The following is a 19,255-nucleotide window of genomic DNA, read 5'->3' on the forward strand; positions in this document are numbered from 1 at the left end:
TTAAAAAGAATGCAATTCCAAAATCAAAGCTGATCGTAATGCAACATGTTCCACTTTCTGAACTTCACAATTAACTTTCCTTTGGTTATAGCATTAATAAATCATAAAAAAGTATACTTGTCCTTCAAAGAGGCATCTACCTGTATTCACTACATACGCTACATTAAAACCCTCAAACTTATTCTTGGAGACTATATCAGTGACTGCGAAAACCTTTCCAGCAAAGCCCGGTCTTCCAGGATATCTAGACCCTATTTGGGTTACCAGCAACATTTCAACATTGGGTCCCTTACAACAGAGAGAGAGAGAGAGAGACTAAAGCCTTGTACTAGGTTTTTTTTTCTGTCTGGCAAAGGCACTCCGATATGTATATATGTGACTGTAATGGCCTGATACCATACGTCCCGATTATCCACTACTCATATCACAGTCTCTTAGCGTTTCATTTTGGGATTATGAACAAATTCGGGGGGGGGGGGGGAAATACCTCACACTAGGGTTGGGCGATATTTGCTTTTTAATGTCACGATAAATAGTTCAAAAATTATCGCGATATTTCGATAATTTTTTCTTGTTGTTTTTAGTGTGTTCGCGAACACACTAAAAACAACTGCCGATTTCCCACCAGTGTTTTCGCGCAGCAAACACACCGAGCATAATGGCGTGGGGTTCAGAGCCCGCCTTAGAGCCCCGTTGGGGTCAAGGGGTGGAACCCCTTGGGGGGTCCAGGGGCGAAGGCCCCCGGAAAAGTTAAGTATTTTTGCGTGTCTGGCGATAAAAAAATCGCAATTGAGGATTCAAAATACTGACTAACTTTATAAATTTAAATTGTCACGAAACTGATGAAAGTTTTAAAATGACAAGTTAGAGTAGCTATATTATGTGATAAAATGAAAAGAGAATTAATCTGTCTTACAATCTTTATAAAGTTTAACTTACAAAACTGTCGATATTATGAAATAAACTACGTTCCGCAAAGCCCCGTTTCTAGACTGCCTAACAATCAGTTTACAACTGCAGTGTTTAACCGTACTTAAATATCACGGTAGGCTACAATGTGCTTCAAATTTTCTCAGGTACCTTGCAAAACAACCCCCCTGTCTAACACCTGTTTGTTAACATTTTTGGCACGGTTCCAAAAAACTTTTCATGGAGTAAACTTTTTTGGCTCCACTCTAGAATTAATTAGGTCAGTCAGTAAAGGATCCGTAAAGTTATGCGAAATATTATCTTAGACGTTCAAGGAAAGTAGGTAAATATCCCCGTAACATTAAGGTAAGTAAAACACACCTCAAGCCAACCGACTCCTCCGCATGAACAAAACAATCTATTCCCCATGATACACAAGACACAGTCTATACCATACAGACATACTGTAGCATGATATCAAGGCCCTAATAGCTACAGTATGGCCATCTTTATGAAAGTAAACCTTGTAATTCCATGTTTTAGGCCACCAGGCGTGATTAACTTAATGCTAAATATTGTTTCCATGTCCTTGCAGAAATCGTCAACTTCGCAAAATACAATTAGTTGTGTTTTTGTTGTTACCTGAGATCCGTAACCGACGAAGTGGTTAGGCTATTTACTACACACTTAACTATGGTAGGATATTATTATTATTATTTTTTTTTTGGAAATTCTAGAAAATACTTTCTTTCCCCCGCTTTACACCAAATGTGGTCTTCTGGTTTTTTCATAAATGGATGTACTAGAGCCTGTTTACATGACACTTGTTGAATTTAGCACGATATGCCAGTTTCGCATGAATTTTTCGAAAGTATTTTGCTCGATCTTTCGTAAAATTAGAAAGGTGTACCAACTTACTTTTCGTACACAGTTGGTAATTTACTGATTTTCAGAGTTTTGTTCTCTATACAGTCAATGTTGTAAAGAACGGGTTTTTACGAAGTTCAAAAGTCAGTAAATGAAGTTGATAAAATATTTCTTTTCAACTTTCTTAACCATGGAATGCTAGAATAACATTTACACATAAAACGGAGAATTTTTTTTCTACATATTTCAAATTTCTTTCACAAGAAATTATCGTCATTTGTTCAATCCTCAAAAAATATCGTCTTGAAAAAAAATTATCACGATAATAATAATTTTCGATATATCGCCCAACCCTACCTCACACCAAACCGAACTGTGTCTATTCTGTATTGCTGAAGTAGTTTAGGTTCTGTTTAACTGTCACCCTTCGAACTATATCGCTAATATGTTTATGACATTAGATACTCTAAAGTGTTTGAAGGTAATTGCACTCTCAACACTTTCTGCACATTCTGAGAGAGAGACGCTTCCGGGCAATCATGGAACCCTTTACAAAGCTGAGCTGTGATATCCTCTCAAGTCTTTATCTCTCTCTCTCACAACCTGAGAAGAAGAGAAGGGGGAAGTGGCTGGTGGGGAAGCAGCAGGGGGAAGCGGCAGGTGGGAAAACGTGGGTATGTCTTAGTATTGTCTGTAGTTTTGGGACAGTGCTGACTAGTGGATAAAAGACAGCACTGTATTAAAACTTAATAGCAAATGAATTGCGACATTAGAAAGTTACAACCATCACTCTAGTTGAACCCAACCACATTCTCAACGGAGGGACGTCAAATGTTTATTTTCCTGTAAACTGATTAATCACACAAAGAGAGTGAGACGCCTCCGGGCAATCATGGAACCCTTTACAAAACTAAGCTGTGATATCGTCTCAAGTCTTTCTCTCTCTCTCACAACCTGAACAGAAGAGGAGAGGGGGGAAAGCGGCAGGTGGGGAAACGTGGGTAAGTCTAAGTATTGTCTGTAGTTTGGGACAGTGTTGACTAGTGGAAAAAAGACAGCACTGTATTAAAACTTAATTAATAGCAAATGAATTGCGACATTAGAAAGTTACCACCATCACTCTAGTTGAACCCAACCACATTCTCAACGGAGGGAACGTCAAATGTTTATTTTCCTGTAAACTGATTAATCACACAAATTATAAACATGCAACTGTTAATAAACAATATAATCATAAGATCATTCACATGTGTTCTGACTTCAGAGATCTGACCAGAATGAATGCGGCATTCCTTTCACTCTAGACACAGTGGAGCGAGGGGTGCAGCTGTAGTGAGGAGACAGGTAAGTGAGGAGGGATTGTGATGTTTCACATACAAGAAGCGTTTTCATACATGTATGATCATAGTGCGCCCGGCAGAAAATATCTATCGATGATTCATGGTACTGTCCCTTAGACCACGCCCACTCTGCTGTCAGTTAAACCCTTTTTTAAAGGATCGACAGTACTGTCCCCCCCCTGCCCCACTCCCCTAACCAAGCCCACTCTGCTTGACAGTTAAGCTATATATGTTTTCATGGTTCACAAGTACTTAAAAGCAGATATTAGGAGAGAAATCGCAGAGGATTTAAACTAAATCTCATCTGACAGTAAAAATTTCCCGGGTGAAAGGGTTAAGTAGAAAGCAGACATTGCAACCAAATTTGATATCTATCCATTTTAACTAACGGCCTTATAATACATTCACATGCCCGGTTTTTTTTTTAAACCATTTTGTTCCATTATGATGCAGGAGTAAGTCATACCATCGGTTTACGTCAGACAATGGCAACTAGAGCAGCCCCTTCACGTATATCTCTCGTGGAAAAAGGGCTTTTCTCTTTCCTTGAAAGAGGAGTACTATAAGAGATTTCACAATGACGCATTCATCCCAAAAGGGGAGCGACGAGGTATTCCTCCCTGTTTACCTGAGAAAATGGAAACTACTTGGATCCCCATTAGAGGTACCCTTTTAAAACTTGTGATGGACATATGAGCTTATCCGAGCTAGTCGAGCCCATCTTCACTACACATGCCTCGTCAACAGCCGACACCGAGCAGATGCACGTATTAATAACATCCTTGAAGCCCACTCCAGCCTGCGCAGGCCATGTAGGTCAATATTCTCTACTCGGAACGAAAAACATCTCCTCAGCCTTGTGACGACATCAGACCGTGAAAGCTAGGATTTGATCGGTGGTATTAATAATAGGCAGCGACAGCCAAACAAATCTCATGAAAGAGCATCAAAATGTGAATGTTTGGCAGTTTGGAAAGAAGTCAGTTTCCTGTGTATGGTTTTTTACATAGTATTCAATAAAAAAACTTTCGTTTCACAGGACTTGCAAAGGATTAAATGCACCGATGCTTAATACTCTGTTGTAAATACAAAATATTTCTAATTAAGCTAGGCAATTAATGGAACGGCTATTCTTTTCTACTACATGTTTTCTTCCATTTCCATTGGTTTTTAGTATTTTTTTTAAGGATTTTTTTTTTAAGGAGAAACCAAAGATTAACTCTTTACAATGACACATTTTACATAAATTTGGACATTCTAAAAATGCCAATTAACCACGGATAAAATCATTCTTTTGAGTAATTTTCCCCAGCATCTGTAGGGCATCAGTGTCATCAGAGAGTACAGGTCTCTGTATGTGGGATGAGAAATGCTTATAATTTGTCTAAAACACTTGCACACTCAATAGTAAAAGATAGTTTGTTGATGTCTTCTCTTCTGTTGCTTGAGTGGCTTCTGTTTTCTTTCTTTAATTTGGTTTTACAAGTTTGTCTCTAGCAATATGGTCTATTTACAAAAAATGCAAAAGAGGACCGTTGTAAGTTCATTGTTTTCACCTACTGTGATGCAATAGGATATCACTCAGTCTGTGTGTTGGAGAGTCTTTGTACTGTAGGTAAACATTGTAAGACACAATATATAGTTTATCAGTCAACAGTTACAGTCAAATTAACTAAAGACAAACTTTGGAAGGATGATAGAATCAATAGTTATGATTAACTAACTTTTAAGCTGATACCTAATTCAAACATCATGTCCTTCAAACCGACCAACCAGAGGAGAAGGCCTGTACATAAACCTTCTGTGAGATATGATAATGGGTTCAAAGCTCATCTCAGAAGCGACACCCTGGCTTGATGACGGCATGCGATTCATTGAACTGAGGGTGAGATAATCCGATTAACGGGACTGTGAAATCCCTACTCAAATAGCTACCAGCAAGCAAACTTCCCACCAAAGCATCCACAGCTTGTTCGTACGGTAGCAAACCGTTTTCTATATCGCCACTGTAGAGTAATACGTATATATGCAGTACTCTTTTTGTTGGGGTTATTAAAAGCAAGCACGTGTCCAAACTCATGCAAAGAATCCTGTGAGAGGACAGAGGCATGGTGGTCATCTTCTGGGAAATAAAGGAAATCAAGTTTTGAAGGAAACCTTAATGGCGAAAACAGATCCTACCCCCTACAGACGAATCATTAATTGACTAGAAAATCCGTAAACAATTCCATTTAACCTACACAGGCAGTAGCTGACTTGGGCTCTGTTGGCCTTGTCATAATAATTCCATGGAGATCGAACATGTACCCTGATATTTCTAGGGTTCATTTGTTTAATAGTTCAACTGCACTTTTTTTTAAGCCAGTTAAATACAGATCTAATCATTTTTACTACATAATATATATGTATAAACATATATACACATATATACATATACATACATATATTTTTTTATTTTGAGTTGAGTCTGATATATTTGGACGCAAAAAACTTGAATGTGACATGATCCGGCCCTCTCAATAAGAAAACAAGTACACTTTGGGCAGATTTAACATAGTGTCAGTTTGACACTTACACTTCACATCTGATTAAATTTTCCCATCAAGCCTGCCATTAAAATTCTTTTAAGAATTTTAACTTCAGGAAGCGGCTTTACAAGATACCTGGAGAGGGAGGGTAACTACAGAAGGAACTAGATTTAATCAGGGCCATCCTTTGCGTGTTTGTACGACCCTGGGATGATGAAGTGAAGATTCTGTACCTCTACTTTAATACTACTACTACTATGCAATCAGGTACATATACAACAGCATAGAAGACCTTTGATTATAAATATACTCAGTTAGCTTTTGTTATTAACATCCTTGAAGTACCCTATAATCTTTTCAGCACATTTAAGACTGTAAACAAGAGAGAGACCTCTAGAAATGGCTGAGCATTTATTCCTGTTTGCTGCCTTCTGTCATTTCTACATTTCCCAAGCACCCCCTTCCCCCATCCCTCCCCACAGCCTCCTTCTTGGATAAAGGGATCTTCTAATCATCCACACAGCTAAAAATTAGCCAAGTAATTGCAGATTCAGCTGAGAGTTCCATTATGAATATTCTGGTCTTTTGATGAGTATAAGACCGGCAATAAATTTCAACAAAACTGGCAAAAGTTGCAGATTGTAGGTGCTTGTAAGTTGGGAAATTCAGTATTAGTATTTCACGACGAAATTCTACCACGATTCATTTTAGTTCTTAAGTTTGGACAAACATCAACAACAAACGAGAAAAGTGAAAATAACAACCCAATCCGAAAACAAACAAAAAATAGGTTAACACAGTTTGAACCAAGTTCATCACCTGTTGTATGAAAACATTAACAAACCCATTGGATACGCCACCCATGATCTATGAGCTGAACTACATGGCAATGAATGTATTTCAACCGACTAAGTCGCGTATCTTATCTTCCACATTTCATCTACACCACAGACCAAGAACTTTCTTGCTTGAAAAAGCGGAGGAACAAAGTTCTAATTTGGGTTTCCAAACATCCTGCAAATTTTTCAGCAAGAAAGACCGCTCAACCGCTCAAAAAAAAACTCCTCGACCCTTCCATGTAGCGGTAGAGGTGACGTTTTTGTGACAAATTCTTCATTTTGGTGAGTAGTACTGACAATGATTGTATGTTTATATATATACATACCCTTCTACTATTCAACATGAATTAAGAGTTTCTCATTTTCTTAGTCTAAGAGAACAAGCCTCAAATCACTTTTCAAATAACAGATTCAGGCCAAGCCAGGCAGGGCAATGAATCTATCTCTACCTTGACTGTTTTCACACCACCTTCACCTTGAACTAACATAGGAGGAGAACACAGCATGAATTATTATCCAGCCACCCTCTAAAGTAATGAGCTCATTGAGATCTGCCCCGCCAAGAAGGATATCAAAAACTATTCTCTCTTTTGTCTCTCTCTTATATTTTTCTTCTGACTCTTGTCACCGGGGTGGCAGCAAGATTTACATGCACCTCTAGTATATGGGACAATCAACCCATCTTTTGGTCTCATTTATACCAAACCGCTAGGTTTTCATGATCCCGGTGTTTGTGATGTGAATTTCCGACTTTTGTGGATTGTCTTTGGTCAACATTGTTCCGATGTAAAGTTGAGTTAGTAGAGTTTAAAAGTCGGAATAAAAGTGAAGTAATACTAAATATTCAACAACCTGTTTGCATGAAAATAGTCTACAAAATGCAAAAACAGTATACATACATTCAATCAGAAGTAATCATAACCTGACAAATTTTAGCACAGAAGATAGGTGGTGGGAAGGGGTGGGAGGGGGAAGCACAGCTTTGTGGGGTGAGGAGATGGACAAAGAGGCACTGTAAAGTGGGGAGAAAATCTGTCATCTTTAAGCACTACCCTTTGTGACTTTGGGCACAGTGTGTAAATATTTTCACTTACTATGTCAAAAATACAATAGCTACCTTTCTAAAAAAATATATATATATATTTTTCTTCCTAGTGATACAAAATATCTCCTAAAAAATTAATACAGACTGCAAATTAATTGAATCCATAGCATCCTTGCCCCCCCCCATACAACAACAGATCTTCCCAAATTTTGCAATATTTACTACAAAAGCCAACTGGTAAAGACAGCAGATATTTACATAATTATCTTCACAACTGGGTTTGCAGAGAGAAAAAAACACTGGACAAGGATTAAACAATTCCTTTTGTATCAAACTGCAAGGTCGATGAAACCATCCATCGGAACGTGTTTGAAAAGATAGCTCTCTATGTGTCAGCCAAGTGAAAAATATGGAAAAGGTGGCGGGTAAAGGAACTACCGTTGCAACACTAAACGGGAATTCATAAACCGGGTGAACGCACGTGAACCCTAATTCCAGCGGTTGCAAGGCCATGGTCTCGATAAGCCGGGTCAGAAAAGTGTAATACGTGACTTGGTTAGAGGTAAGTATGCTGATGGTGTATAACTCTTCCTTATAGCAGGTAGTACCAGCTAAACCTTGTGGCTCTAGCGTTTAAAATTTTATAGTCACAAATATACCGGAGAGATAAAACCAGTTGGTATACGATTCATTTCGGGGGAGATTGTTTGATAAAAACTTGGGATTTACACAAGACGGCAGAGAATTGGAATAAATGATAGAGACAAGCAGAAATGCACAGACCAAAGAAAAGACTACTGTATGTTGATGTCCATAGAGCAAACCTCACATGTCTAATTTGTGGTTTAGAATAATCAAGATGAAGTCATTGTAAGATACATTTTCAAGCTTCAATAACATATTATATATTGTAAAACAGGGTAAACATTGTGATTTTTTACTGATTGTCTTCAAGAAAATATGATATGAAGTTTGGCAACAAAATCTGTAACTTTCCATTGATATGCACTTAGCTAACAGTACATTTGCCAAGCTATCCATAGTTTCATATAATCCTCCAAATTATTCCCAGACGTTGCAGATTATTAAAAATGGACAATTGAATGTTTCTGTCAGTGATAACTACTTTGAGATTAGCAGTAAACTGGACAATTCAATGTCTCAGGTAGGGATAACTACTTTGAGATTAGCAGTAAACTGGACAATTGAATGTCTCAGGTAGGGATAACTACTTTGAGATTAGCAGTAAACTGGACAATTGAATGTCTCAGGTAGGGATAACTACTTTGAGATTAGCAGTAAAATGGACAATTGAATGTCTCAGATAGGGATAACTACTTTGAGAGTAGCAGTAAAATGGACAATTGAATGTCTCAGGTAGGGATAACTACTTTGAGATTAGCAGTAAAATGGACAATTGAATGTCTCAGGTAGGGATAACTACTTTGAGATTAGCAGTAAAATGGACAATTGAATGTCTCAGGTAGGGATAACTACTTTGAGATTAGCTCAGTAAAATGGACAACTCCATGTCTCAGGTAGGGATAACTACTTTGAGATTAGCAGTCAAATGCTTACAAGTTGAAATTTGAGCATGGGTGACCATTATCTTGCTTTTTAGCACATTTACGGGCTATACTGGTGACCTTTAAAAATCATAAAGTGCAAGTTCCGTTCTTGGAGTTGGGAAGATGGGGGGGTTAAAAATGAAGGAGGTAATTTTCTGCATGCATAATAAATCAGGCAGCTCATTTATGGAAGAGGAATGAGTCGAGGCAAAATTAAGTTAAAAATGAGAAAAGAGGAATCTTGCCTCAATCTGCTGATTACAAAATTTCTCCAAGTTTTAGAGGACTGTTCTCTTCACAAATATAATTTGAAGGACTTGAGAGGTTTTACAAAATGATGATATTGGACACATTTCTCTGCAATGTACCCTCTCAGCAATATTATTCAATCAACAAAACGGAGACATTTGTTATGTTACACAATCTCGGGGACAACCCCGGAGATGATAATTTCAGTGGTGTCAGGATTCAAGGGCGTATGGATTGGTGAATTATGGAGTAACAGAGCACGGGACTAGAGTTTCCAGGTAAACAATCTAAATCACCCGCTGATAATATTGTCAAACAGTTCCAACTCTGATGTTTTCGGGGTTTTCTTTTCTTACAAGGAAGACAACATTTCAGAATGCATATATATCCTATGACCTAAACACAAAGGAAAACTTGATTTCTCACTGACGTTGTTGGCGTGGTAACAGTGTAGTGGCAGTTCAGTGCGAGTGCAGTACAAGGTGCATTGGCAGTGCAAGGACAATTCAAAAGCGAATCATGCAGTCTTTACATGCCCTCCAATCAACTCGCCATTTTTCTCGATTTGTTTGTAGTGGTTCTTAAAATTTCCGACCAGACACCGGTGGTCTGTTGAGACATTTTGATCAGGGCCACATAGAACAGTCTCAAAGTAGCTTGACTGAATTTGGTCATTATTTTGCAATGAATGTTGACAAGAGTTTTCTTCAGTAAAATTGTGGCAATAGATCAACTTGGACAGCCATTAGGTGTAAGTTGTTTTTGTCTACCCAACAAACGTTTTGCATTACTGAATGATTAACCAGTATGGATGGTATCGTCCACTCAACTATGTAAGTCCCCTAAAATCTCACAAATATTGGCCAGCCATCAAAGCTGAAAATTTCGTACATTACACAAAAAAACTTTCAAGGAACGGCTGAGCAACATAGTCTAGAAACCACAGATGTAGGAGTTCAACTCAAGATCACATTTCCACATCAATCTAAATCACTTCAAACATCTATTATTGAGAAGGAGAATCCAGAGAGCAGTCTGTGATATATATTGCTATTTGATTTGCAAGTAGAAGCTCCCTTCGAAAGAAATTAGCAACTCTGACAAACATCAGGCGAGGCCAGATAGAGAAAGACCTACTTGTTTAGAGTGTTCTACATTTCCTAGACTAGCTATCAACTTTCATAGTCCTAGAGGACAATAGGGAACTATCACTCTGTGACACAATTTAAACATCAACGCTAGGAAACTTGAACAGGAGCGACTCTTAACAAAAAATTTAAAAAAAAGTGCAGCATCCAAAATGAAAGAGCCATCATCATCTTCGTCGTCATCATCGAACTAGATCTACTTGAATCTTCCACCCTGTGTGTCAAAGGTCGTACCCAAGGGATGACACAAAGCATAGTGAGTAAGGTAAACTAAGCAGGGGTTTATTTGACAGCTGAAATCTGACATCATCCAATTAGAAACGACCTTCACTGGGAACGCGCTGTGATGTATGACATTCCTTCATTACAATCAAATCTGGCCTGAGATTCGCAAGCTCTGTCAGAGGGAGAAAAGTCTAAGCACAGTGTGTGCTACTGAGAAATTATTCTGTTCCAGTAAACGACAAGACAAGGATCCTTCCAGATCCTGGTTCTACTACTCGACTCCAAATTCCTACCTCTTGTTTTCCAATTGACAAACCTTCCCCCTAGCAACCACGGCCACTTACTCCATTCCAACTCACCATGCCATTTTAGCTGCATTCGTGTGAATACAAAATGGTTGGAGAAGGCACTAGTTCAGACTTTTAATCAAGAACCCATCATGAATTGTTTTCAAATGAGTGTAATAATTATGTTTTTTTTTTTTTGTCCTTCTCTTTCCAAATATATCGAAACAGATGAAATTTTCTCGTCCTCGCCGAGCGAGACAAAAAAACTCCCGATCAGATCGTTTCGGCTCTAAAATTGCTACCGATCGTCTTTCGGGGCATCGTTATGTACGACGACGGGCTGGGTACTTACATTGATGATGTCTGCGTTGGTTCTGCTCTCGTGGGGTTCATTGTATTCTGTGTACTTTAGGAGGACCTTGTCCATATCTGTGCTGGCATACTGAAATAGCTTGTTACTACTATTGAAGATGATCAAAGCTATCTCGCAATCGCAGAGGACGCTGAGTTCGTAGGCCTTCTTCATCAATCCAAATTTCCTCTTTGTGAATGTGACCTGGGCATGAGGAAGACATGGTTGATCAGAAACAGCATTATTAGTACATTGAATCTTTTTAATGGTAAGGTTAAAACTTGATCCGAGCGTACTTATTTTAGATATGATTTACAAGTTTTCCTGTCCTAAGAATGGGACTTTAATGCAGTGTTTCATAATCATTTCCAAATTATACAAGACTGACGATGCTTTGCCAATGCATGAGTGTGTGTATGGAATAGTATACATCTGTCTGTTTTGTCAAGTGTTCATTAAAATATGTTATTGATATATGTTTGTACGTACATGATATCTGTATCAACTTCAGCTCAACGAAAATCACACATGCATTTGTGGGAAAGACAGTTTAATTTTAAAATTGACACAATTAACTCAGGAAATTGAAGTCAACATTTTGATCAGCTATCTACGCTACAAGCCATAAACCAGAGCGAAAATCAGGAAAACCTTGAAGGCTTTATGAATCATCGTTCTTATGAAACTTTCACTTTCCGTAAACTTTGATATTATTCATGTAATCTGAGGGGGGATACGTGTGGTGTCTGCCAAGCAGAACCACACCAGATACCACAACCAAAGTCATTAACTCAAATAAACAGGTCTTTTCCAAAACACCCAAACCCTAATTCAACTGGCCAGAAGAAATGATGAGGAGTTAAATCTATTAAAGGTGCTTTTGGATGCTTGACTCTTGGCTCTTACATATAGGTGACACATCTTACTTTATAGCTGTGGATAATTTTGATACAGTAATATATCACTGGAGTAAACTGATCTTCCTCCTATTTTAAAAGATGTTCCACAACATTACAGCCACATATGAATATTCAAATGGGAAAGGAATCACATCTTGAATATTGATGATCTAGGGTGAATTCTGTCTGACTTTAATACAGTAAATCAAGACATAAGAGACTGGTGTGAAAATGTGGCACCATCAAAGATCAATACAGCAGTGCAGCTGCCCTGTTCAAATAATGGTACCTAACAGTGTAAATATGCAACCATTTCTCACAGCCCCATTTCATACCCTCCTCCACCATCCCCCACCCTCTTTCATCATCCCCTCCCATGTTCCATTACGTCCAGCAATGACGAAAATGTGTAGTTTTCTGGATCAACCTTTTTGTTATGTCATGGTATCTTTGGACTTGTAATATGCATGTTCTGCCAAGAAGAAACCAAACTTGTTGTAGCTCAACAAGTGCAGTATGTATACATGTCAATAGTCAATACCATAATGAATTTTAACATTGCCACCTGAAACTGCGTTCATACTATACATCTGAAAAATGCAGAAATATACACAGGGGGTTTCTTTAACTTTCTTCACTGCTACAGCTTCAGGAGCCTGTCATCTTGTCCGGGAAACGACCCCCAGATGAAGATCCATTATTCTGCTGCTATGTATCTACGTCAACGATCATAAAACAATTTTTTTTTTTCTTTACAGGCTCTGGAGGGTTGAACATGTACATTCCGTAGCACAGTCAATGACGTCTAGCGGGACAATTAAATGAAAAACATATCCCTGCCTCTCTCGGCTCCTACCGTTTAGACCCGATCTTCAGAAGTCAACGCGACTGAACAGAAACGGATACTGACACTGAAGCATACTAAGAGACTTGGGGAGTGCATCACGAGCCGCCCGTAATAGAATATATAGGCACAGTTGATAGGTCAACTACAGTACAGGGGTTATGGAAATAAGAGTAAAGAAGTTACTCTGTGCGAATTTGCATTACGAGTATGTTAGGTTGAGTTTCAAAACTCAGCAAGGTTTGTTAAACTAGAGCTGCTAGATATTTCCAACTCGACGGATCAGCAACAATGTTGCTAATCGATGAGGGGAAGGGATGGGATGGGGGGGGAACTCTTATCTGACTTAAGTGCAGTTTTTGGATAACCCCACCATTACTTAAATTGGCATTCACAAGTGACAATAGTTCACCTGTGTCCAAGCATCATAATTGATGCGCTTCCCTATCAACCTAACCTATAATAGTTCTTACTATCGAGAAGTAAAACAACTACGTCTTCACAGAGCATTTGCATCCTTAGAGACCAACAATATATATATATATGTATCTCTCTCACCTGTCTGTTGCGTTCATCGTTGATTCGAGATATCTGAATTTTCTTCCTTCCCATGATGCCCTTCGATGTAGAACTTGACGTTATGAATGTAAAACTCTCTCACAACTAATCTTTACTCTTTATCTGTCGGAAGAAGGTCTTCTAGATGAGAGTGCTCGGTGACAGTGATGTAACAGAGTCGTTGCTATACCTGAAAGATTACAGAAGAGAAAAAATGTGGAATACTTGTGAAAAGACTTGCAATAACCAAACTTTAGCTCCTCAAACATGAGGGAGGTATGACAGGTATACATGTTTTAGTTTCCATTGCTTTTACACTATCAAAGCCGCATAGAGCTATATCACGCAAAGGTTTGTGGCTCCATGACATCATAGTTAGACTGGACTTGTAAGGAACTGCATATATGCTTTCAAAATGTTATCCCACAAGGCTATACGTATTGACATCTGGTTTGAACCGTAAACAGCTTTTATAAATTTCAAAGCAGTTTTTCAAGCATTTGCTGTAATGTTTAATGTACCACAAAAACAAACTGGCTGTTCTTGTGTGTATCTGTTTGCATGTAAATATGACAGTGCATAGCTAAAGCAAACTCGGCCCAGCTGCTAAATACTTTGGTTCTACTTTCAATACTTTGGTTCAATACTTTGGTTCAATTTTTTGGTACTTTCAGTACTTTCAATACTGTCAATACTTTGGTTCTACCATCCAATAATCAATTGTCTGTCAATGAACAGAAGTCCTTATTACCTCAAATACCATAGAGAATTTGTTGATCAATTAATAAATATTGAAATTACTAATTTTGAACTTTTACTAAGAGTGCAACATTTTTTCACATGAAGTGTTGTTACTGTATAAGGAACAATCTGTGTTCCCTCAGTTACTGATCTGTTTTCTCTCAGAGGTCATAATTCATTCAGACTTTTTCTTTTGTTTGCCTGCCTTTTGAAAAACCTCTATTATCTTCGCATTTCTATTTGCTTCGAACAAGATATAACAGCTTAATTGTTCTATTTCTGTTGGACTTGGAATAAGTTTCCTTTAGTGCTTCAGTTGAAATAAACAAGGTTACATGAGCTATTACCGTCGACATCAATTTGAATCGTATTATAGCATTACTTTCTTTTCCTTTATTTTCTCACTTTAGAGAAATTTAAAAATTGGAATTTCAGTAATGTCACTTCAAACATCTTTCCTCTATGAATTACAAAACCTCCAAACCATACATTATGCATTGGTATCTCTTCTACCACTTGACAAATTTTTTACACATCTGACCACTTAAACAAGACGGGGGAGGGGGAGGGGGGAGGGGCCATTTGCTTGACCAGTATAATACTTCCGAAGTGTGGCAATATACAGTAGCTATTGATGAATGCTCCTTCTGCAAATCCAAGATTAGGAATTAATTCAACACTATGATGGGAGCGGTTTGGTTCCTAATTTTGCTTCAATGGTGAATAACCATAACAACTTCTGCCCGTTTCTTGCCCGGGATTATTATCGAAACAAACAAAACGATAAATCTAAAGTGTGTGTGACATACTGTACAGGTGACATCAGTAGTTCACTCGATACGACTGTGCAGCAAATATCAGAGAATAGTAATGTACTAAATATCCTGTCAATAGCGGGCAATTTGCAAGTCAAAGAGAAATGAAGAAACAAATCTCTCTTATACATTACAATCAAAGATATTTCTTAAAATTTCTAAGAAAGGATTTAGTTTACACAGTACCGATGGGTGCTACTGAATGAAACAAATTTGATTATTTTTATTTTTATTTTTTTTCACTTTTTTAACAAATGTGCAGTCAATTTCCTTATATTTTTTTTAATATACTTACTAACTGTGCAACTTAGCCCTAATACATTTTCTTGATCAATATTAAATAATTTGTTAACCCATGAATTTATCAAAATCGAATCAAAATTTATAACTTTTGAAAGTCACGTTATTTAACATCAAAGATTTAAATTTATATACTACTTTACGTACTTGGACTGGTGTACCAGTAGTAAATCATATATTACCTCACAAGCCAATGTGTCACATGTATGCTATATTTCATACAAAAATGGTTTTTTATTGATCTATAAAGACTAGAAGCTGTCATATTCATCACATCACAGTCTGAAATTATCAAATGTCAGAATTAGAGACAGGCTACTTTAATAGCAATATCATCAATAAGTTCCATCAAATTTACGACAATAGTATCATAAACTTGTATCTGATTAGTACTTAATGTTAATTTTAACAACAAAATCACTTTGTCAATCTCTACATCTATTGCAGGTTTTCAATTCAATTCTCTAATTACGTAAAACAAAACAGACTCTTGACGTTGTCTGCATTGTTTTCTGATTTTCAATTAAACGCTCGATTTTAAAAGCTGTTTGAGTACTCTTTTAACCTGACCTTTTGGCTCATCTTTCCCTACGCAAGTCATCCCACACATGACACAGTTTACAACCTTCTTTGATTGTTCAAAGAATAACAAAACCTAAAGTCATATCATGGAACATATATATTTATTTATTTTCTTTACATCTTCTAAACGAGGCTCTTCTAAACATTTCTGGTGTTACTTCATGTTTGAAACGTAAGCATTTTTGCCATGCTAACGAATTGAAATAACTGCTTTTAAATTCTCACAAGTAAAATTGACGTTCTGCTTCCAAATCAAGTACTAAAATTGTGCTGGTAACCCACAAAACTTGGGTGTTTATAAAATGCAGGATCCACTCTCCTTCAAAGGAGCTGAAATCGACCCCACCAACCTCGCATAAACAGGTATCTCAAAGAATTCAAACAGAAATCCCAGTGTAAAATTGGTGTAACCCATGCCCTCCAAAGATGGAAGTTGTAAGTCTTCAAAATACTTTCTTCCGAGATAACTTTTGATAATTTCAGTTTGTAAATTGAACTGTTTAGAGAACTAGGAACTGATGTGCTAAAGAGGGGTTATCACTGACAACTTCAAACAATCATCGTGCCAGCGATGAGGATATCAGAGCAGTCTCTTAAACTTTGTGGGTTTTTCCTCCGATTTGTTTTACTTTACTCTAAAAAGTTACACGTCTCTCTCTCGTGTTGACAAGGATGTGATTGGCATGTCAATCTTCTTACACTACCCATTCCATAGCAAAACCCAAAATTAGGAGAACTCTTTTCTTTGTTTTGCCTTCTTTTTCCCAATCTGGAAATTTTTCCCCCATTTTCCAAACTCAAGGGCATTGGGTTGGGTAATAAAGCATGGATGTCTTGTGACATTAATGTTTTTTTTCTTCACCCAGACGAAGATGGATGGATCTTCCTACTTGGTAGACATCGTGAAACTAGGGAGACCATTACATAAACAATCATAAATATTGTTCTTTCAAACGTCATATATATATATATATAAAGCATAGCAGCCTTTCAATGCACTGATCACGTCACTGTAAATTTTTCGATACTAGATCAGGAATGTATAAATATCTGTGCTCGGTAGGAGAAGGTTGAGAAATCATTTGCACCTACTAGGGGGGGGGGAGTAATTGATGATGTGAGGAATGAAACTGGGTCTTTTAGTGCAAGTTCAGATTCAGCAGGAAGAGGTCATCACTTTCAGTCAGTAAAATATGAAGGACTTGACACTATTACCTAAAGATGGAGAAATATAATATGCTAATTAAGACTAATATCACCGGGGTATTAGCTAATTGTGCACATTTGGGTCAAGAACAGAAGAGATACTAAAGTAGACAGTGCACTGATTTATAGTGATTAGTTTAATACTGAATCTGGGAAGAGTACCACTCAAAATGAAAACAGTTAATTATTCATTATTTTATTCCAAATTATCAAGTTAAATTTAAGTATTTAAGTTTTTTTAGTCAATACAATCATAGGAATTGTCCTTAAAATTCTGAAAAGAGTTTTCTCGGGTGGAATGTTGCCGAACTGATGATTTCCAATTCAAGATTAAATGTTCTGGAAATTTTTTTTCTTTTTCTTTCTTTCTTTGGAAGTGCCAAAACTCCTTTAATTGACATAACTGACGGTGTTGTCAACTGCATAATTAGCCAAAATAATCATCACCATTTTTCTCTAATTTAACACAAAGTTGTGAGAATACATTTCACTGTGTTCTGACTGGTCATTTGAAATCTTTTTTGTCAGTCGTGTATAAAATATGGAAGTACCTTTTCCAAAATGAGATAATAGCACTCTGGTGAATACAAAGGTCATACAAAAGCTTGATTAGGCTTTTGCCAGTAAAAATCCAGAACTTTATTCTTCTAAACTGAGAGCTCATCAAAATGGTACACCATATACTACACCAGATTCACACAATTGAATTAATTTGACCTCCTTATCCTCCTGGATTAAATCAGACCAGTTACAGATAACCTGATACCAATGAAAATGTACGGTTTGTCGATGCATCTCCAGCAATGCTCTCTAATTTTCCTCTTTTTTTTTTTCTTTTCTTTTCTTTTCAAGCCCCGGCTTAAACGCTCCAGTGGCAGAATATATCGGCGAGCGTGTATTGTTGTACAAAACAAGAAGAGGATAAAAAACACTCCTAACAGAGGAGTGATCAATTAATCAATTGACGACTTGGAATATCAGCCACGGGGAAAGTCACGACTCATTGGTTTCAATCAAATTGACTTTAATCAGTCGCATTGGATACACACAAGTACAAGCAGACTCACTCTTTTGGTAGGTGACTTGCATTGATCTTCATTAAAAGGACACGGAGAGAGAGAGAGAGATGAAGGAAAACGAAACGGGGCACAAAAGTATAAATAAATAAACACAAATTTGAGTTGTATGACGCACTGTCAGACAAGGAAATACAATGTAGTTGTGCTACTAGCAACTACAACATGCTAATGGCCTTATATTGCTTCAATTAACTCTTACAGCTTACACAGTTGACAATGTTTAGCATGAAATTTGGAAAACATACTGCATTTACTGACCATGCCATGCAAGGTCCTGTTACCATTAGACGGCGAACGTGGTACAGTACTCGTTGAACCCCAGCGCTCTGGGTCCGATTTGGAGTGTAGACATGGATCAGACACCAAGATATGAACCCCATGATAGGTTAGGATCGGGGGAGGAATTCAGACCATGCGCCCTGTGTTTAATTTTAAGCTTTCATCCTAAAGGCATAATGCTCACACGTTTTACAGGACTCCCTACTCCTCCCCCCCCCCCCTCTGATAAGCCTGTGTGGTTTTTAAGCATTTGACTGCTCCTAAATATTAGTAATTTATCAACCATTTTTAAGCCTTTGCAGAAATTTTTGGCAGCCCACACATATATTGCAATGTGGTTTGAATCATTGTCAAACTTCTGAAATTCATTCTTCTGGGGTGCAATTTTGGAGATCAAAATAATAACATCAGAACACGCTTCCGTGGAATTTAAGGCCTTTAACAGTCAAACTTGGTGCCACCAAATTGCTTATAAACTGCAAGAGTTACTGGTAGCTTGGGACTCGACTTAACAGGCATTCATATGTAAGGGTAAATGATGGCTATGCATGGATAATTACATACTGACTTTCAGCTTCAACTGTTAATATTTTTT

At 37.5% G+C, this 19,255-nt stretch overlaps 1 protein-coding gene across 5 annotated transcripts in view; it reads right to left on the bottom strand.

Annotated features, from left to right (window-relative positions):
* The window catches only part of LOC139978435 (myocyte-specific enhancer factor 2C-like), a 96,948-nt gene that overhangs the window by 55,307 nt on the left and 22,386 nt on the right, over window positions 1–19,255 (bottom strand). For all 5 annotated transcript variants that reach the window (XM_071988658.1, XM_071988657.1, XM_071988655.1 and 2 more), the window contains exons 2-3: window positions 13,659–13,848; window positions 11,358–11,561 (exon numbers count right to left, since the gene is read on the bottom strand). In XM_071988658.1, coding sequence (XP_071844759.1) covers window positions 11,358–11,561; window positions 13,659–13,712 — 258 coding nt within the window. In that variant the 5' untranslated portion in view covers window positions 13,713–13,848. The remainder of the gene's footprint in view (window positions 1–11,357; window positions 11,562–13,658; window positions 13,849–19,255) is intronic.

This window comes from Apostichopus japonicus, chromosome 13 (assembly GCF_037975245.1).
Source record: "Apostichopus japonicus isolate 1M-3 chromosome 13, ASM3797524v1, whole genome shotgun sequence".
Taxonomy (NCBI): domain Eukaryota; kingdom Metazoa; phylum Echinodermata; class Holothuroidea; order Aspidochirotida; family Stichopodidae; genus Apostichopus; species Apostichopus japonicus.